The following is a 22,481-nucleotide window of genomic DNA, read 5'->3' as shown; positions in this document are numbered from 1 at the left end:
CTCCATAGGAAACTTATAGCAGGGAACAGTGAGTCACTATCATGAAGCTCGCATACTAAACCAAAATATACATTCACAAAATTTTAATAGACTAAATTAATTTTTCACAAATTAACAAAAATACAATTTTAATTTTGCCATATTCTTTAAGGATTTTTATTCAGATTAATAAAATAAAAAGAATAAAATTTAAAAAAATTCTTAAGAAATGTTCATATAGCTAAAATTAATAACCTCACTTTAAAGAAACAAAATATCAATGCAATTTTGGTGGAATAGTAATAATAAAACATAAAGTGTGCTTTAGCCAAGTGTTATAGCTCTAAACATTACATTACACTGCACTGCATTTAATCAGGCGAATGTACCATAAAAATACTGTTAATTACGATAAAAGTGGTAGTTCCTGAGAATTTTAAAACCATAGTTTAAACAAACAAACACATGTAGTAAATAAAATATATAAAAAAATCACACAAGTGAAAAAAAAATTTTTAAAAATTATTTTAATTGAAGTTCTTTTCCAAATTCAGTATGGCAAGAGTCATTAACTGAATCTACCAAAGAAAATACCAAGTGCTTCAATCACTACAATGAATTAAAAAAATAGTTATAATATCAGACTCACACACAATATACAACAGCAAACAATAATAATCATATTCCAATTACATTTGGTTAAGTTACATTCATTTTACGTATCATCACAAGGAACACAGATCATGTGCGAAAAAATTTAAAACCCTTTCTTAGTCTTAAATTTCGTCACACATTACAAAAATCACATAAATATTAAAAAATATACATTTAAATATTTTCAAAAAATGCTAAACATTCACTATTTTATTTTCCTATCCTTGTTCTTACAGTAACATGCAGTTACACCCCCAAGAAACTATTAAAACAGCCCTACTTCAATCACAGGCCGAAGTCTGCATTAAAAATACAGCATCTTTAATATAAATACGCTCTTCACTGCCTGACTCACGAACTGACTATCGCTGTATGAACTCTTGTTTTCATGTGCTTACAATGGAACATTTTCATTGCTCTTTGCTAGCCTGTTCCTCCTAGCATTGCTGCAGAGTCCGTGGCGCAAAGATATTAATGATGTTTTCAATTTTAACATTGTTTGACAATTACTAAATTTCTGGGAGAGACTCCTTAGCTTACATGGGAGCGTAATGTTCATATTTTGATGAGGCTTATAGTTTCAACTTTTTTCAGTTAAAAAGTAGTGAGTCGTGGCTTAGTTTGCCACACTTTTGCAGCTGACAAGTCTCAGTATCAGTTGCATCAAAAGAGAATATATTCATCATTTCTTAACAGGTGCCTTACAACAAACTAGTTATAAATATTGTTGCAAATTATATAATTTTCAGTGTTGACAAATTTAAATTTTAGGCCAATCACTGTTCAGACTGGTGAGTGACTTAATACTCATGCTTGCTGAAATTGGTTAAATACAAGGCTTTTCAATTGACTGAATTCTTTACGAGTAACTGATTCATCTTTTTTTTTTTTTTTTTTTTTTTGGTGTTGTATGTGATATGCTAACTTCCCTGACTAGTGATTATTGACTAAGGGTTGGAAATGGGCGAGTTAGACTGTCAAATCAGTTGATTATTGTCACAGTACAAAGATTTGCGGTCAAACGAATCTGCGAAATTCCCGAGTTTCTTAGTATCGTCAAGAGAAATAATGGAGATTTCGAAACTACAGTAAAGCAATAATCAGACCACGGTAGAATGATATGTTTTTCACCAAACCAACAGAGCAGAACTGTTAGTTAACATTTCAGATATCTGGTAGACTTTCATTCAGAAATCTTGACTCATGTGAAGCAAATCCAAAAATCAGACTACCGTCGGAGGATGCGTTCCTCGTCCCACCAACTTTGCACATCAGTCAGGTAACAATGAAGATACAGTAAAAGCCTCTTAAGCAGAACCCTACAAATCACGGGTGCCAGGTTGCCATGATGCCTAACATGTCCTTGCTGGTGACTAACTGCTACCAAGATACCAAGTTATAACCATGGAGTCGTTTTGAAAACATCAGCCAATCTTAGTTTTACAAGATCTTGTTGTACAGAAATGACTGGATTCTAGAAACCGAGACAGTATTTTCCTCGATATAAGTTTACTCCAACTGATATAGTGCCAAGTTGCTTTATAGGTACTACCGTTTATTACTTCAATGTGAAAATAAAATCTAAAAGTATAAATGCTCAATAATGTATAACTTTTTTTATTGCTGGCTCTTATATTTTGTACTTTGCTCCTAAACTTTAAAAGATGTAGAGGCCTGCTCTTAAGAAATTCCCAAACTATGAAAAAAAACTTTCAAATACACGCCTTTAAAAAAAGTTTTCTTGGTTAGTTAAGTCTAAAACAGCGTCCCTCGAAACAGGGTTTCTCGGTAGCCGTCAAAACATTCCTCCGAGTCGCGTGAAGCATTTTCAAAACATGAGCCAGGCGGTCAGACTTGCGACAGGGACTTGAAGCGGGCGTAGGCGGACTTGACGGGGGTCTCCAGCGTGAGGATGCCGGCGAGGGTGAGGATGACCGTGCAGATGACCTGGGAGGAGAAGCCGGCCTCCTGCCTGTAGAAGCCGGAGTAGAGGCCGAGCACCAGCGTGATGACGCCCGCCGCGAACGTCACGATGCCCAGGATGTTGTGGGCGAGCTTCACGGCCGCCGGCCGCGCCAGCGCCTTGAACCGCGCGGAGAAGAGCGTCCCGACGCCGCCGCAGCTCGTCAGCGCTACCAGCACCACGGTCACGAGCCCCGCGACGGCGTGCAGCGTCGCGAAGTGCGGCTTCCCGCCGCGGTTCTTGTTGACCACGACGACCAGGAAGCCCGCGAAGATGAAGCCCGCGGCCAGGGCCTGCAGGATCCAGTGGGCTCGCACGCGGCCTTGCCGTCCCAGCGGGCTCGCCAGGATGTTCTCGGGGGACATCACCATGATGGCCTGGGCCATCAGCGCCAGAGCCTGCAGACATTACGGACATGCCACACCCTGTGCACGGCAACATCCCAGCACACAGACAGAGGCTATGCTGTAATCCCCAGTCGTTTGTGAGAATGCAGTGGACTAGATGCAATGAGTCTGCAGTGGTACTTCATTGCCTTCTGCAGTACAGAGGTGCAGGGACAACACTCGGTCCTCGACCCAAAAAGGGCATATTCCAGAAGTGAAAAATTCTAACAATATTTATAATATTTTGGTTGAAACAAAACTAGGATTAAAGTTAAAAGAAAAAGAAAAAAAGTGTGTGTACTTAAGTATGTGCATTAGAAGTTATACTTCTTTTTGATTTAAGATACTGAACTATTTTGAAATGCACTGTAGCAAAATTTATTAAATAAATACTCCGTATTCAATATTAATATAAACATGTGTATACAATTATTTATTTAATTTAGAAAAATAATCAAGTTAATTTCCATTAATGGCACAGGCCAACAAGAAAAAAAAAAATTTGTTGTGCCTAGGATTTTGGAACTGATTTTAGCTATATTTTGGGGGCTGAATATAAATAAAAAATTAGTTTTTTGACGTGACAACGTCTAATAAATCGATGAACGCCGGCTGCACACACGAAAAAGTGTCCCGTTACGCACATTGCCCCATTGCACTGTGTCCCGTTACACTCATTGTACGCTTGCGCTGCATCTATCTCTCTTCCACTTGATTGGAACAACCATCGATTTGACTTTTTCGAGGCACATTGAACTTGAAACACTCCCATTCATTTCCTACTTTTCCTATCATCATCCTATCCTTAGCAGTAGAAGACAGATTGGAAGAAGTTAAATAGCAAACATGTATAAAAGTTATAGTTAAAATAATCTCTTCGTTAAAGTATTAAACATTTTGAATTAATGAGTGCAAATAAAAGTAAATTTATCAATTAAATTGTAGATTTCATTTCACTCCTTTGTATCCATACAAAATAGTGATAATTTAATAAAAATGATTCAATTTTATTCATAAAAGTATGTAATCATTTCATCAATGTTTTGTTATGACGTCACGTTAAACTATCGTCCGTAAACCGACTTTACAGACAACCAATTTTTTTTTTATCAGATCTACTTTTTGAGATAGTGTCAAAAAAAATAAGTAAAACCACCTGCTTGACTCAAGCCTCTTAATCACAGGAATACCCCAGGATGGGAATCCCCACTTCATCACTGGGATACTGCAAGATGGGATCCCATCCTTAATTTCAACACTTTGAGGTCAGTTTGTGTGTTTTAGCTGTGCAGGATAGATCAAAGTTGATAAAAAATGAGTTCCAATAGGAATTGTGTAAATCATCCTGATGTGTCTTGCTACGTAAGCGGAGAAAACATATTACTCTTTGTTATAAAGTTTTGTTTCACACACCAATATGTTGGTATGTCTTCTAATATAAGGGTTTATTTTCATACACGTGGGTCCTCTATCTTTGTGTACAAATTCCATTGCATCGTAAAAATTCACTCATTTTTTCCATAACGCGCCTTACTTTGTACATAATAAAATTTGTTCAAATATATTGTAAACCTTATAAATATTATATTAAACCTTGGTTAAAAAGTGAGTAGGTTATATTACCACTTATTAGTGCAAGGTTTGAATTTATCTTTTGAAGGTAAAAAAAAATTCACTATTTTCTTAGTAGGCACAGTATGAAATAATTTATTCAATACTGAATTCAAGGAACAGTTGGTTGGCTATATTTTATATTCCTTGGTGATTCTTAAGCAATTGTACAAACAATTTTACAGTATTTTGAATGAAACTACCAACCTAACATAACCAAGAATCCACACTATTTCAAGGTATTTTAAATGTCGCTAAGCTAACCTAAAAAACCATCCCCACTATTTTTAAGTAATTTTAATGTCTCTCACTTCAAATAACCTAACCACCCATTCTCACAATATCAGTAGGTAACAGTTTTACAGTATTTTTTTGTAACATATAACATAACCTCATTACTCATTAAAATTGTAAAAAAATAGTAAACTACTTGAAGTAGCACAACAGCCTCTTGGCTAATAATGATTGTAAAACATATCAGGAAGTAAAAAAAATAATTTTAGATTTTTTCTTTTCTCAGAAAAGTGGCATTCCTTCAGAAATTACCTGGGGTAACATTCTTACATCATGGCTTTTCTGGAAATTAATAATAAAATTACTAAAATACTTTTCTCAAACAATTGATACGTTCCTGTATTTCTCCTAAAACAGAGTTGATAAATTCCAACTGGTTTCTGAGAAATCACCATTTATAGCATATATTACAATACCTGTGCATTGATGTGGTCGTCACTATTTTTTGTTTTCCCGTGTGTGTGTCTCTTGTGTTAATGTTTTGTAGAACTTTGTTCAAATCGTGAGAGTGGTTGATTAGGTTAGGTTAGTTACCTTAAAATTACTTTAAAACATTGTGAACGGTTGGTTAGGTTGGTATGGCTACATTAAAAATACTGTAAAATATTTTTAATGTTTGCTTAGAAATTACCACTTTACGATGCAGCTATCCTGATCTAACCAAACATTCACAAAAGATCACCGTATTTTTAATGTAGGCCTAGTTAACCTAACCTAATCAAAAGTCTCCATTTTTTAAAAGGGATTTGCAAATCATGTTTTTTCTATGTGTAAGAAGGTTTAAAAACAATGGCGACGGTTGCATCTATGCACAGATATTGTAATGTCTGCTATGAACTGTGATTTCTTAAAAACCAGTACGATTTTATCAACGCTGTTTTTGGAGTGAATACAGGAACATCTCTAGTGTTTGCAAAAAGTATTTTCGGAATTGTACTATTAATTTCCAGAAAAGCCGCTACGTTAGAATATTAACTTACCTGGTTTTATTTTTAAAAAATTACCCAACCTATTTTCCGTAAGTACATTTTTTTTCGAGTCTCTCATCTCCTTCCCAAAATTAAATTTGTTAATACCATGTGCAAATTAGCATGAATGGAGAGTATCAAAGGCTTGTCAACAAAGTTTATCGCATGTACATTAGCATTTAACAGTTTACGATAGCGAAATGTCTTTAACGTGTGATTAATTTTTATACACTGCAATCTTATCGACTTAAATATATCTTGAACAATAAACTTATTCGTTCGTATTTTATCAACTGCATCTTGTAAGCTAATTATACTATTATGTACTATCACTATCACCGCGTTAACTCTGCGAAATTATAGGTTATGTAGCAAAAGTAAACACAGGTATCAACAATAGAGCAATATGTTTGTCCGTGCCTTACCCCTATCGTCATACATGCTGGATGCCATGAAAAAAACTGATAAGATTTGAAGCTCACGTAAGTAAAATATACACTTAAACCAGCGGTCAACACATGACAAGCAAAACTCATGGTAGACAAACAGCGAAACACGATCTTCCTTTCTTATGCTTTTTCTTTTTATGAATTCCATCAGAAACATCGTGTACGAAGGCGCTTCGATTATCGCCAGCAGATCGAGGATACAATTGTAAGTTCAAAAGCCAATCTCCATAATTTTATTTTAGTACGAATTTACTGAAACGACTATAGATTATTAACTAGATCTAGCGAGATGGCCTTAAAATACAGGAGGTCGTGTAAAAATCTATCACGTTATCGGGAAGATTATAAATGGCAGTTTATGACATTTATGGCCACGTTTTTTTTTTGTTTTTTTTTTTAACAATTGTTTTCAACAATTTAAAACTGGATGTCTTGCGTGAATAAAGATTCTTTATATGTTTATGATAAAGGTATCCTTGAACTATATTTTTTATAGTAAAGCAATTTAAAAGTCATATGAAAAAAACTGCCGGTTATTTTCTTTGATAGGTATTAAATTTTAGATTGATTCCCTTTTTACTCTTTCAAATGATATCACATTTGATTGACTATTTTATTGCATTTTGTAATAAATATATCCGTATAACTATGGTATATTGCTTGACAAGTAATCTGAACTTTTTGGGTTATTTGAAACTATGTGCTTAATTCATCACTCTTTTCGATAAATAGCATTTTATTTGGGCAGTATGCACAGAATAAATTTGTGGCCGTGACCACTAGATTTGAAGAGAAGTCCCCCCCTAGGTTTAACAATTCGAGTCTTAGATTGAGTTCACTAAATTGTAAATTGCATTTTGTGGAGGTTTTCTGTAAAATTGCGGTTTTCAAGTGTGTTTTCACCTGGGAGTTAATGAAAGTTATATAGACTAAAATCTGAATGTTTCTTAAAAGAAATATTACATACAAAATAAATAACATATTTACAGTGATTTTTTTTCAAATGTTTTGTTTTGAATAATAACCGAAGTCATAAATGTGGCTCTTATGAAGTAAGATAAAAATTAATCATTTTAGCTTCATGTGCGTAATTATTAATTTGTTTTTACGTCGTACCTCCTCTTTATTTAAACAAAAACCCGGGTCACAGCCCTGTCCGCGGCACAATATTCCAGCCATGGCCCTGGTAGTGCCACCACTCGTCACCAGATGGCAGTTGTAAATATGTATGAAGATTATTAAGTGTGTATTGTAAGTATGTTTTGTAGACTTGTAAATAATATTGTAAATGCAAATGATCTAAAGGGATAGGAATATGTAAAATTCTAACACAAATGATTGTAGAAGAAACGTGTATAAATTGTGCGGGCTAACAAAGTGAGTTATGGGAGTTCCAGCTGCGCTTCGGTGGAGGACGGACGTGTCCCGGAGCTGCTCTACCAGATCTTCGCATCAGCTGTGGCTAGCACCTATTGCAGCTCAGCGCTCACCGCCCAAGCTGTGGTTAGCACTTATTAGTACTACCCAGCGATAAAGAAAGGTGCCTGTGTGCTAAATGCGCACAGGCGGTAAAGGTTGACAGTGTGTAAGTGAAAGTTGACGACCGACGACCTTGGCAACACCCGGGGAGTTAGATCCCCTGTAGCCTAGCCCGAACCCGGCTAACTAGCCCCGGGGGACGGTCAGTGGGTGTACCCAAGCGGTAGGCGACAAAAGAACAGGACAATGACTAGCGAAACTGTCGACATGGCAGTGAGCGAGGCCCCTTCAGGGCCGAGCTCTGACGACACAAGGGGGTGGACAATGGCCACCGGCAAGCGTGCCAAACGCCTGCACACGGAGGTGTCCGGTGCAGGCAGCGACGACGAGTCGGGCCCCTAGTCGTGTTTTTGGCCCAGCGGGGCTCTAATGAAACCAGTCGCGTTTTGGCCCAGCGGGGCTCTAATGAAACCAGTCGCGTTTTGACCCAGCGGGGCTCTAATGAAACCAGTCATGTTTTGGCCCAGCGGGGCTCTAATGAATACATCAACATTACACACATGTATCCTGACATTTATTGACCCTTAAATTAAACTATATATAATTATTCAGTGAGTAGACTCACTATTGATTAATAGGTGTCTGACCATGTGCCTGACCACGTCCTGCGGCGCAAATAAGCAACATTGGACTAGCCGATGATTGACATGCCCAGGCTGGCAGCGCAATGAGTCGGCATACACGACCGCGGCAACTGGGGCAACCTGAGCACTGCGGTCGTATAATTAATTATCATATTTTCTTAAACTATTCGGCTGGCAGCCTGGCGGGAAACGACTAAAGTCGCCCCCAAAACAACCAGTGCCACCAAATCCAAATGCGGACAAAATGTCCAAGCTCCTGCCCACTTGCATAGTAGCCTTTCTACTCTGTCCAACTCTTCTTCCAGAACCATCCTTCTGTTTCCTGTAACCAAACTGCTTGTAATTAATGCATGAAATTTTGCATCCCGCATGTCAGTGCCCAGGGTTTTCCCTGTGTCTATGCAGGTTTTACCTGGGCCCAACTTATCTAGTTTTAACTTAGAATAGTCAGTGAGGGGAGTTAGTCATGGCTAAAACGTTGCCATGGCTGGCCAATCCCCTCCTAGCACATGATGCATGCTTCCTCTCCTGCATGGTTCAAAACCTGCATGCTTAGAGCGTATAGGCTTCGGCCTGAGACGCACTTAGAGTCTTCCCTACCCAGACCCCTCCCAAACACACTTAGTAATTAGTTAGGTTAGGAAAAAAAGCTAGTTATGGGAACATAATAGTTCCTGGTATCGCTGTCACATGCTCCCGGCCGAGCATATGAGGAAACGGCGGCGGCCTAGACAGCTCTCCTCGCCCAGCCAATCTGGGAGAAACACCATTATAAGTTCTCTCTTCTAGCCAATCTGGGAGAATAAAGTCCAATACAAGCAATTGTGGAATTATTGGAATACTTCTCTCTCTTTCTCCTCAGCTATCGACTCCTAGTGAGACCGCGGGCTTCCTTCTCTCTCTCTTATCCTACCTCTCTCCGTCTACCCATCCACTAGCGACTCTTTGTGAGACCATGTGCAATCCTCTGCTAGCGACTCTTCATGAGACCGCGGGCATCCGTCTCTCCCACTGCCAACCTTTCCGCTAGCGACACTTCGTGAGACCGCGGGCATTCCTCTCTCCTGCTCCCAGACTTTTCGCTAGCGACTCCTTGTGAGACCGCGGGCACCTTGTCAGCACGTCCTCGGTCAGCTGCACTGGGCTGAATGGTCCACTCCCGCCTCAGAGTGTGAGGCTGCTCTACCCAATAGCTGGCGCCGGGCAAACATCACGACTACCGAACGACCGAGCGACGTCCACCCCGTCTCCACATCTTCATCCGAGACGAGGCCGCGACATTTGGCGCCCGAACGTGTGGCACACTTCATCATCGTGACTACAAGAGAGCACGAACAGCCAGCGGCATTCGGCGACCCGAAGTGTGTATATTCACTAAACAAATATAGAAGAATTTGTGCAGGACAGACAGTATAGAAATTCATAAACAATGCTACCACACAGACTGACAACCACATGTGAGATGGGTAAGCCACCAAGGGACTTTGACTTAATGACAGGAGAGGGATAGTGGTACGACTCATCTGAGAGCAAACCAGTGAGATCAGAGTTAGCAACTGGTACATTGGTTTGGGACACAATAGCAACACCAAGGCCCACACAGGCACCGACACAGAATAATGGGCCTCGTGAGTTGGAGTTGGGATGGCAATGATTTCCTAGTATCGACTATATCTTCCGAGCGATAGTCGACTTGAGGGCTATGGTTTTTTTTCCTTTAATTAACAATCATTTAGTATTAAGTTTGGAAGGTCGCCAACTGAGAAATATATTTCAAGCAATATAGTGTGTTTGTAAATAAATTCCATTTAATCAATGTGACCTGGAATAATCACAGTTTAGTACATGCATCTCGCCAAAATCGCCCTTAGTGGTGTCGTCCTGGCTAGGGGTCGGGTAATTTGTAATCAACATGCTTAGTAGATGGATGTGACATGCATCTTGAAGTCCTCACACCCTGGAGTACCCTATCATTGCAGGATTGTTGCCTTACTGCCTAAATATCATGTGAAAATGTCACACCTGAGTAAGTGTCTCATGCCCTTGACTTAGTGCATAACCCTCGTACATCTTTATTTCAAGCTAATTAGGGCCTTTTTAATCACTCGCAACACTCTTATAAACTGAACTCAGTTGCTAGAAAAGGCAGTATAGGTACATTTCAAACATTCTTCAACATTCATATGAAGTAGTTAATATTTTTGTTTAAAAATTTAAAGTATAAAACAAATTTTATTTGTATCCTGCAAGTGTATTGTATTTGTAAATTTAGTATATCAGCATATAACACTTTAGGTGTGGACATGTCCTAAGGTTCTTGAATCAGCGATATAAATAACAAATAAATAGCAATCGCCAAGCCAAAAATTTTTCAAACCAATCAAAAATTTAAAGCCTTCTCTATAAAAAAAACAAAACAAATACAGTGTCAAACCCTCTAAATATCAGGCTCTGTGTTAATCAGTTTGTCTCAAGTTGTGTGTGATGTTCGTGGGAATGGCCTTGAGAAAGTTTCTTGAAGCGGCGGTAAGCCGACTTCACCGAGCTCACGAGCGTAAAAACGCCCGCCAGGCCGAGCGCGATGGTGCAGATCACTTGGGACGATGAACTTGCTTCCCTCTTGTAGAAGTTGGTGAAGAGTCCGGTCACGAGAGCTGCGATGCTGGCCACGAACGTAATGATTCCGTGGATGCTGTGACCCAGCTTGAGGTAAGGTGGCTTGATGTGTGTCTTGAACCACCGGGCATATAGTGCCGCCACACCGTTGGCATTGCCAAGTACCATCAGGAGCATGGACAGCAGCCCGACAATGGCGTGGACGGACACGAAGTGGCGCTTCCCGCGGTCGTTCTTGTTCACCACTATGGTGATGAAGCCCACGGCGATGAAAGCCGATGCCAAGACCAGCAGGATCCAGTGGGACCGCACACGCCACTTCCGGGTCAGGGCGCCAGTCAGAATGTTGCCGTGCGACATCACCATGATGGATTGGGCCGATAGCGCCAGCGACTAGGAACATATCAACAATGCAATGTTGATGTTACTAGTGCACAATGATTGTGATTACGAGTCCTTGTAATACATACTCATAAGCTGAATATCATGACTCCTGAAACAGTATGAGAATAGAGCTAGTGATTTTTAAAAGGTTGTGCAGTCATGGGTCATATGTTTCCGCAGTATGATTATGTAGTGGGTACTTAACACAGGAAGAAAATTTTTCATACATGAATAATCCATTATCTGACTGGGTATCAAACCCTTGACCATTACCTTACCACTCAGATACTTTGAATCCTGAAGAAAATAGCTGTATATCATACTGATATAAATCGATAAATTGTTGACCTGGCAGCTAGAAGTCACAATGTTAAGTTTTGTTAAGCCTATTACATTTATCCACTGTGGTGATCCTTGCCATTATTCTTACAAGAGCTTCGTAAAAATCACACATTTTAAATAAACTCCTGGTGGTTCGAGGAGGACAGCCGGTGGATATAAAATATCGATGCCAGCCTCCGCGTGAGTTCCGAGAGTTTAGTGAAGTGCAAGATGGGCGAAGATGGCGAGAGACCCCTTCGAGAGCGGCGCGACAAGGAGTGACGGGACCATGAGAGTGAAACTGAGTGGTGCTAGACTGTGTGTGTGAACAGGCGCGATGTAAGGAGCAAACCACTGTTAAGCCTAGCTCCAGTGATAAGTTTGAAATGTGGAACTTGACAGACATTGAGAATCTTGTGAACAGACATTTTTAGTAATGTAAATATTGGTAATTAATAAAATTGTATAAAACTTAATTGGGCTATCCCTTTAAGAACCCAGTATTCCCCACATAATTAGTAAAAATAATATTAAAAACTCTGAAGATAAGTTATCAAAACCTTAGTTGAAATTTAAGTTCATTTTTTTAGTGTTTCCGAGAGAGGACGCCCTCCCCCCACCCACCTTTATTTCCTTCTCTTTCTGTGGTGTTATTCCATAACCCCCTCCCTCAGAACTTTCGGAAAGACTACCCACAAAAGTAAAAAAAAATCGAATGTGCCTTTTGTTTGAATTTACTACTGTATTCAGTCACATGTCATCAGGCCATCTTCGCCTGCATGGAGGATCTCAGACTGGGTCCCAGCAGGTGGGTAACCTCCAGTCGTTCCAACAGTACAGATCTGTAAGAGAAGAGAGACCAGGACTACTGGCAGACACAGGAAGAATCCTCCCTTACGTGAAAGAGCACCCCCGCCAGGGCTTCCTATGTGAGGAGCGAGCCTACCTCCAGCCCTCACTTACCAGCCGTACTGGCCCTTACACCCCGCTCGAGCCAGTCAACCAGAACTTAGACCAGAAGCCGGCGGTGAAACCCGCAGCCAGAAGGAGATGCACTCCTTCAAATCGAAATCGGGAGAGTGGTTAGGGCCCCAGCCATGACGAGAGGCCAAGGCCCGATCATAATTATGCAGGTCATTAAGTTAACGGACAGCGAGTGAACAAAAGGAACTCACCCCTATCGCCATGCACGCCGGATGCCACGAGAAGAGCGAGTACGACTTGAAGCCGAGGACGGTGAAGTACACGGTCAGTCCGGTGGTCAGGGCATGGCTGGCCAGGCTCATGGCGGTGTCGGCGCGGGTGACCTTCTCCTTCTTCTTGTGCTTGTGCTTGTGGTCGTGGTCGTGGTCGTGGTCCTGGTCCTCGGAGGCCCTCACGGCATCTCCGTTGGACCGGCCCTCTCCCGCTGTCAGCGGCTCCTCCTCCATGCTCCGGGTCCCCAGCCTCCTGTGCAGATCACGAGCTTCACCTGTAAACAAACAAACACTATACAGTCTCGAATGTGGCATTCATAATATCGCACCACATGCAACTTGTTGACGTGAATACGTCTTTAAAATTTCTTCCATAGTGGGAGGCAATCCAAAAAAAAAAACGAATGATAACAAAATCTGGGGATACCGTTTGGTGTTGCAGCTACGTATCTATCATCTCCATCTAAAATTTAATTACACCACTGGATAGCTGAAGGATCAAAGAATTCGTTACGCTAAGTGAGGATTGAGACGCACCTCGCGTGGTGGAGGGGAAAGCGCCGCCATTTTGAGGTCATTTTGCTGCTTTTCGAGATTTTCATTTGGTATAACTTATGACTCGGAGAAGCTACGAATTTCGTTTCAGTTTCAATCGTCAGCTCTCGTCAAACTCTATCGATTTCATATATAAAAAATTAGTGTAAAATAATTACAGTGAATAAATATGGTGTTAAATAAAAAATATATCATCAAAAATATCTCATGTCGGCCTATAGGCGACTTCTTAGTGTTCAAACATGATTATAACACACATAAAATAGCGTATTTTATATTTTGTTTAGAAAATATTATCTGTTACGTACACGTATTCACGTACAACACACGGCCGTGTCCATGATACAGGCACACCACATTTGTTTACGTCATTTTTAAGTGAGTGTGTGCGAATCTGTTTTTATTATTAATATAAGTCCCTTCATAAAAAGGTTAGCATACAGCAATATTTAATTGAATGGCGAAAGCACGAATCAGTATTTGCATGTGCAATGTACTCTCTCCATGACAGTTGTCCATATATACATACAGTATAAGTAATTTACAGAACTCATACCTTCGGGAAATAGTTCAATACCGGTATTGCACCAATAATTTCTAGCAAAAGTTACTTGAGATAGACCACCGGCTACACAACTTAAACATTTCAAATATTCAGACAATTCGTTATAAAGTAGCAATATAAATCCTTATTTAAAGTATTTGTTGACGTTTGAATTATTACTTATTGGTCTGCTGAAACAACTTATAAACAATCGACGAATTTAATTCTAATGCAAAATCACAAAATTATAAATGAATAATAGATTAGAAAACTACCCCTGAAAGTCATGTTTGAAAAAATCACAGTGGTGTAAATGGGAGTTAAAATAATTTGTAGGCATGGAAAATGCCAAACAATATCTTGAAAGAGAAAAGGGACTTACATTTCATCATTTTATTCTTACACCATAATTAAGGGCATACTTTTTCGCGAAAAGATTTAGACTACAGCTACTGAGAGTTAAAACACAGTAGTGGTCTGTGTTTCATAATTGGTCGAGTTTCTTTCAGATACAAGTCTACTGTCGGCAGACCAATCACAGCCACTCAGTGCGGAAGCAAACGAGTCCTGAATGACCCGGTCAAATAGGGCAGTGTCTTCTCTTGCAGACAGCTGCCAATTGCAAGGAAGAAACCGCTAGCGAGGTCTACCATAGTGCAGTCTAATGGGCTTTCAGATTTTTATGTGAAACATACATGCACTAGCCATAATATAATGCATAGTATAGTCACCACTCAAAGCGCCATAATTTGTCATCTGGAGAACCGAAATACTTTGAACGTCGTACTTAATACTATAATACAAGCCCATTTGAAAAAAAAAGACAAGAAAACACGCATTATAGAAGCAACAAAAACATTGAAACATTTAATAGAACATGAACAGGAAGATGGATACAAATTTAACATAGTTTGGGCATCGGTCAACAAAAATTGTCAATACCAGAACGAGCATACAACAGCAGCATCAACAAAAAATACAAAATATTGCATGTGTTCGGCCAGACAGCCTAGAGCAGCGGTTTCCAAAAGGTGTTCCGTGGCAGAGTCACAGGGGTTCCGTGAGTCAGGACGAATGTCATATGAAACAGGCAAAATTATTGTAAATAACTTTCTTTGAAGGGGTTGGTGATCTGCCAAAAGAAAAGTCGATCATAGAGTTCCCTGGCCGAAAAAAAAATGGGACCCGCTGACCTAGACAACCAGCAGCATATTGATCACTAGGGGCATGCAGATTTCGCGAAAAGATTTCTAGACTCGTTGAAAGTCAAAAAATTGTAGCACAGTCTGTGTTTCGTGATTGGGTGAGTTTCTCCCAGGTACATATAGATTGTAACAACACCAATCACAGCGATTCAGTGCGGAAGTAAACGCGTCCTGAGTGGCTCGGTCAAATAAGGCAACGACTTCTCTCGCAGACGGCTGCCAATCACAAGGAAGAAAACGCTGGTGCGGGTATACCTTGTTGCAGTCTAATAATTGTTCAGATCTTTTCGCGAAAAATGCCCACCCATATTTATCACCTATTGATTGGCCAACAGATGCAGCCAATCAGGAAGCATGTCCTACTGGAGCAAGGTCATAGATAAGTAGGGGCAAGTATTTTTTTCGGGTTTGACCGAACCACCCAGGACGCGTTTGCTTCGGCACTGAATTACTGTGATTGGTGTGCGGTAGATATGTGCCTGTAAGAAACTCAACCAATCACGAAAAACAGACGATGCTGTGTGTTTTAACTTGCAGCTAGTCTTAAAACGTTTACGCGAAAAATACCTACCCCTGTATATAATATGTGTAGCTACTGATAAACGAAAAAAAAGTCATAGTTATACCTACACAATCTTAGTATGCAAATGCAACAGTGAAGATGGCGACCCCGATGTCAACTGAATAGTCGGAGATTATTTATTCAGACTAAATGTAGTAAACAAATACCATTTCATTAGTTAATTTAATTAATGTGCAATTGTACATTACCCGTGTAATTTAGGCAGGATCATCAAGAGAAGATATAGGGCCCGGGGGAAATAATTGTTTCTAGCCCCCTCTCCATTACCTAATGGACAAGTTTTCAACCCTCACTATTAAAAATATTAAAAATAATTTTAAAAAAATTGTAAACGTTCCTTTGGCCATAAATATAAAAGTGATCTTGAAAAGTTTCCTATGAAGTTTCCTATGAATTCTAATTGCGACAGACATGTAATTGTCGTGCTGTCGGGGTGGATCCAAGCATTAAAATAATCTCATAATTCAACCGGAACACCCCCTAGTACCCGAGTCCAGGGGACTTCCCCCCCCCCCCCCCCCCCCCCCCCAACCATCATCAAACTTTCGACTCGTCGGCAGGGACGTAACAAGAAAGGGGGGGGGGGGGCAGAAGGGGCTTGTGTCCCAGACATCACATTTGTGAAGGAAAAAAGGGGGAGAACTAAACTGGCAGAGTTAGAATACAAAAAAAATATGTGGATGGCAGATGAACGATTAATTATATTGAAAGACGCATGCATGTGTATCGTCAAATATTACTAAACTGGTATTTTTTTTCCGCCAACCTGCGATGTATTAAGAATGAAATTACTGTAGTATTTTCCACATAAGTTGATTGAAAAATATTTGGAAAAGTGTAATAAATATGTGGTGGCAATATGAGATGTTGTCCGGAATGGGTTTGGTTTGGTTGGTTTGGAAAAAAAGGAGTTCGGGGGGAGGGGAGGCGGTGCGCCGAGATGAGTGTAGTTACGCCCTTGTTAGACGGGCTAGCTAGTGGGGCATGAGCGTACCTGTCCGTGTTGGCCTGCTCTGACTGGCCGCTGCCCCTCCACTTACCGCAGCGTGGAGTCCACTGAACGGCCGAATGCAGCGAGACTGTTCCACCCCCACCCCTTATCTCCCGGCCAGATGGCAGTTGGGCGTATCGCTGCCCGTGTGTGGTGCTAGCTGTGTCCGAGTACTCAGGGACACGTCCCTAACAATGGCGGCTTCAGGATGACTTTTCGGGAGGGGCTGTCGGACAAAGAAAGGTCGTAGTTGCAAAAAATGAAAGTGGTCAGATATTGGCCTTGGAATATTATTTACAAATTACAGGTTTCAAATACAGAACCTTAGTAGCTCCATGCAACTTTTGATTAGATAAAAGTTTAACATATGAAATTAAATATCACACTAATCAATAAAATTGGTCTCGGGAGGGGCTATCGCCCCCACCGCCCCCCTTCTGGAGCCGCGCTTGGTCCCTAATCTCTCAGCACAATGCAGACACAGTGGCCACAATGCGGAGGACACATTACCGCTAGCGCCACCTGTCAGCAGCCGGTCGTACTGATGTGCACGTAGCTATTTTGAATCGTGATATCTACGAATATTCAGAAATTGTTAATAACGACTACTTAAAAAAAAAAAAAAAGAAAAAAAAGAAACGTGACTATTATAAAAGTCAGCGAACACAATGTTGTGAATTTCAAATGATTAAAAATTCTTATAATGAGATTTAAGTACCCTTGTGAGTTTAAGTTCGCTTTTCGGTAAATATTATTAAGGTTTTTAGTTGTCTTCGCATGATGGCGACTACAATGTCGACCGAGACGTCGGTGAATTATTCGCCAAGGACGCGGCTACAACCCAGAAGCCAAGCTACTTCAGATAACGGCCGTGAAAGCCTGCGAACATAAATAATAAAACTTTATTCCTAAGCTAATGGACGTAGGGTCGCATCAGTGGATGCGAGTGTCGCATCCCTGGAAACCTCGACTCAGTGGACGCTTGCAGAGATGCCGATGCATCATAAGCGAGAGTTCTGAAGCAACGCAAAGATGGCTACGTCCACTACGATGCACTTCTAGTTTATACCTTAGCTGAGGGATGCATTAGGCTAGTGTTCCGATGCAGCTACTGACGGGTCCAGGGCCGCCATTGGCTCAAGATGCCGACAGAGCTGACAGATTCAGCCGGTGGTAACCAAGGCACGTGGGTTTGTTAGCAAACGGCACACAAGTGGACCAACCCTGGTCTGTATCTTCGCGCAGTGCCGTAGCCACGATTGTGCGACACGCGACACGTTATGAAAATACAGCCCCGACCACACTCAACGTAAGCGTTTCACAAGCACAACATAACCAACGTTCAGTTGAAAAGGAGCGTACCCAGAATTCCTTTCCGGGGGGGGGGGGGGGGGGGAATATAACCACTTTGCCAGCTGTTTGCTTTCAAGTTCTTGCCATTTGTTGGTGCGAGTGATTGATTGTTTTTAGAATGATGGGAGGGAGAATATGTGCCCCCCTCGTACCCCTCTTTTTTACTGTGTACGCCCCTGCAGTTAAACTTCGTGTGATTCAATCTGACTCGCTACTATCGAACATTGCGATAAGCATTCACACAAGCCCGTATAAGCGTTAAGTAGAGTTCTCTCGGGTCAACTCTTGCTTAGACAGCTATAACGGTTAAATGTTTTCGAGCTAATTAGGAAATTTTGATCGTCCCACTGCGTCGTCATTTGAGAACTTTATTTAATAAATAAGAAATCGCGTGTGTTCACTATATCGTGCCGAATATTATTTTATTTTGTTTAAGTTGTTCCACGATGGAGCTAAGCTATAAAAATTACGGTCGAAATTCCCAATGAGAATAAATTTAATTATGCATTTAGTCTTACAATTATTTTGTTATCATTAATTTTATTCTGTCAATACTATTTTGTTTTCCTTATAATTACACATTACTAATTACAGCAGCATCAATTTATCGGGAATCAAAACAACCAAAATAAACGAAGGAATGGGGTTAAGTTTATGTTCGTTGTAGCAAGGCCGCTGTGCTAGTTTTGTGTTGTGTAAGTGCTTATCGCTATAACTACCCATGTGTGATTCTGTGGTGTGATTGCGTCTGGGCCAACAAGTAATAAAAAAAAAGTTTTCTGAGGCCGAGTCTACAACGTATGATAAAAAAAAAGGCCTGCGATATACAAAAAAAAACATCGCTCTCATAATTATGTGGCGCGTTGAAAAAATTGGCGGTATTTCCCGTCTGTAATTTTCGAATCCTCATTTGATCAATTCCTTCCGTATCAGGTGGTTTGTTGAAAAGTAACCGATCCGACCAGAGCTACTCGGTGTCTTGGTAACTACTGCCGGCTCTTGTAAGAACTATAGTGTTCGTCTCGGCGAGTACTCGGGATGTCACGTGATGTTTTGTTATTGAGAGAGACGTCTAAAATTTCGTGGGTAAATTTTACTGTTTGTTGGTTGTTAGACTCCACACTCTAGTTTAGTGTTTCGATCTATTTGTTTCATAAGTGGCCGTGTCCTGTGTGTGGTTCTTTCCAAAACGGGGGGGGGGGGGGATATAAAACGTAATAAGAAATTCTGTTTTACATTTTAACAGGTTTGTAGTTAGTATTTTAACACTTTGAAAAAAAAAACTAATTACAAAATAGATACACTGCGTCATTTGTATTTCTCATAGTGTTAACAACTCTTCCGAAAAAAAAATCATTACCCCCTTACCTTCCTCGCCCCCTGTTCCGTTTTAAGTGTCATTCGTTTGACTGGGCCAGTCTGACTGAGAAGGCTTTACTCTACCAGTCTGACTGAGAAGGCTTTGCTCTGCCAGTCTGACTGAGAAGGCTTGCTCTACCAGTCTGACTGAGAAGGCTTGCTCTACCAGTCTGACTGAGCAGGCTTGCTCTACCAGCCTGACTGAGAAGGCTTTGCTCTGCCAGTCTGACTGAGAAGGCTTGCTCTACCAGTCTGACTGAGAAGGCTTGCTCTACCAGTCTGACTGAGAAGGCTTTGCTCTGCCAGTCTGACTGAGAAGGCTTGCTCTACCAGTCTGACTGAGAAGGCTTTGCTCGACCAGTCTGACTGAGAAGGCTTTGCTCTACCAGTCTGACTGAGAAGGCTTGCTCTACCAGTCTGACTGAGAGGGCTTTGCTCTACCAGTCTGACTGAGAAGGCTTTGCTCTACCAGTCTGACTGAGAAGGTTTTGCTCTACCAGTCTGACAGAAGGCTTTGCTCTACCAGTCTGACTGAGCAGGCTTGCTCCACCAGTTTGACTGAGAAGGTTTTGCTCTACCAGTCTGACTGAGAAGGCTTGCTCTACCAGTCTGACTGAGAAGGCTTTGCTCTACCAGTCTGACTGAGCATGCTTGCTCTACCAGTCTGACTGAGAAGGCTTTGCTCTACCAGTCTGACAGCATGCTTGCTCTACCAGTCTGACTGAGCATGCTTGCTCTACCAGTCTGACTGAGAAGGCTTTGCTCTACCAGTCTGACTGAGCAGGCTTTGCTCTACCAGTCTGACTGAGCAGGCTTTGCTCTACCAGTCTGACTGAGAAGGCTTTACTCTACCAGTCTGACTGAGAAGGCTTTGCTCTGCCAGTCTGACTGAGAAGGCTTGCTCTACCAGTCTGACTGAGAAGGCTTGCTCTACCAGTCTGACTGAGCAGGCTTGCTCTACCAGCCTGACTGAGAAGGCTTTGCTCTGCCAGTCTGACTGAGAAGGCTTGCTCTACCAGTCTGACTGAGAAGGCTTGCTCTACCAGTCTGACTGAGAAGGCTTTGCTCTGCCAGTCTGACTGAGAAGGCTTGCTCTACCAGTCTGACTGAGAAGGCTTTGCTCTACCAGTCTGACTGAGAAGGCTTTGCTCTACCAGTCTGACTGAGAAGGCTTTGCTCTACCAGTCTGACTGAGAAGGCTTTGCTCTACCAGTCTGACTGAGAAGGCTTGCTCTACACAAACCTTCGTCTCTCGCCTGCATGGTGACTGTGTTCTTCGGCGCGCTGAGACGTCGACAACGCGACGCGATATCGCCGGGCTGTGCTAACCTCGCGAGCACAGACACACGACTGACGGAAGTTCCCCCTGCAGTAAGACAGTGACTGTTCTTATCTCCCTGTTCGTCCACTGAACAGACGAAGATAAGGACTCGAATAGCACACAGTGACGCGAGGAGATTGTTCGGATCTAATCGTAGCCCATTGTAGTATGTACCTGAAGTCTTAACTGTCGATGAAAGAATGCATTTATTTCTAGCGGTGTAGTAGTGAGCACGTGATAGCATCACGGCTTGCGACCCTGTACATATGCTGATAAGCTGATAGCATTCCCATGCAGTGTGACTGAAAATATGACGTGTCGTACCAATATACTAAACAAATGCAAGTGGAAAATTGTAATAGCCTTGATATCTCATATTTACCTTCAATACCAATTTTTTTGATCAAAAACGATTGCTTTAACGAAATTATTTTTTAAAATATCTACCATAATTATTTAGGCCTAAGAAAATGCTTTTCAAAAAATGCATAATGGACTTTAAAATGTACCACAAAATTTCGTTCAAAAAATTAGTGACAACTGAAATATGTTGTTAGTGTATAAATGGAATTGAAAAACTCTAATGTATAGGATTTGGGAAAACTTAATTTTATGAATGATGTGCTAAAAATGTAGAGTTTAATGACAAAGGCTACGAAAGCTTCGCTAGTAATTCGAACTCGTCCCAGGGAAACGGGAAGCAAATAGTGGAAAGTTGTAAAATAAAAAAGGGGGGGTAGTCTAATTAGAAAGTGCCAATGGGCTAGACTGTATTAAAGCTCTGTGTAATTCCCCCCCCCCCCTTTTACAATTAAGGGTGCTGGGGAGGGGAAACCCTCCAAAGGTGAAAGACTAGAAACACTAAGACTAATTTTCACCTCTCCCGTAAATTGCTTGGATATGTGGTTTATTACTATAAAAACTAACCTACCCTCGTTTTACAATCTTCGGGGCCGAATTTTGATAATTTTTGTATTCAATTTTATCTCGTACTTGCTTTTCGTTGTAAATATGATTCTTTATTACTAAAAAAAAAAAAAAAAACACCTTACGTACCTTATGCGGTTTTCACCCCCTTTTCAGTCAAATCCCATAAATATATATTAAAACATGCAAGGTAACTCATTATGTTGTTCGTGCTAAATTTCTTACCTCTGCTTGCATTGCTTTGGAGGTATGATTTTTTAATGATAAAACAATGCTTATCCCCTTTTCACAAACTTAAAGGTCAAATTCAAAAAAAAAAAAAAATTAACTCTGTTTTCTTCTAGTTCAATCTTAGTTATAAACTTTTCATTAGGATTAGGTGTATTCAGAAGCATATGCATTTATTTCGTAAAACCAAACTTACCCCTTTTACAGCCTTTAGGTGTGCAATATCGCACAGTGTTAAAAAAAATGTGGGTTTTATTATGTTTATTATTCTTACCAAATAGTTTAGTCCAACCTTATCAGTTTAGTGGATAAGATTTTTTAGTAAATCAAATTTACCCTCCTTTTACCTCCTTAAAGGACGGATTTCGATAAATAAAAAAAAACAATAATTACGTAACTCTGCATGAACGCTGTTCTTTCTTAGTGCCTTACCTCTACTTCTTGTAGATTCGGAAGTACCTATCCATTTTT

The 22,481-nt window shown here is 40.7% G+C and overlaps 1 protein-coding gene across 1 annotated transcript; it reads right to left on the bottom strand.

Moving 5' to 3' along the window:
- Positions 1 to 2,481: 2,481 nt before the first annotated feature.
- Positions 2,482 to 20,958, bottom strand: LOC134536485 (uncharacterized). The gene is made up of 5 exons (XM_063376206.1): positions 20,778 to 20,958; positions 12,924 to 13,219; positions 10,892 to 11,436; positions 6,281 to 6,419; positions 2,482 to 2,994 (listed from the first exon to the last, which is right to left on the bottom strand). Exons 1-5 carry the CDS (start codon positions 20,794 to 20,796, stop codon positions 2,482 to 2,484), a joined length of 1,512 nt encoding a protein of 503 aa, XP_063232276.1. The 5' UTR covers positions 20,797 to 20,958.
- Between the last annotated feature and the right edge of the window lie 1,523 nt (positions 20,959 to 22,481).

The sequence above is a fragment of the Bacillus rossius genome, chromosome 11 (genome assembly GCF_032445375.1).
Source record: "Bacillus rossius redtenbacheri isolate Brsri chromosome 11, Brsri_v3, whole genome shotgun sequence".
Classification (NCBI taxonomy): domain Eukaryota; kingdom Metazoa; phylum Arthropoda; class Insecta; order Phasmatodea; family Bacillidae; genus Bacillus; species Bacillus rossius.
Note: the sequence above shows the minus strand (reverse complement) of the source record. Positions and strands in the feature narration are given on the sequence as shown.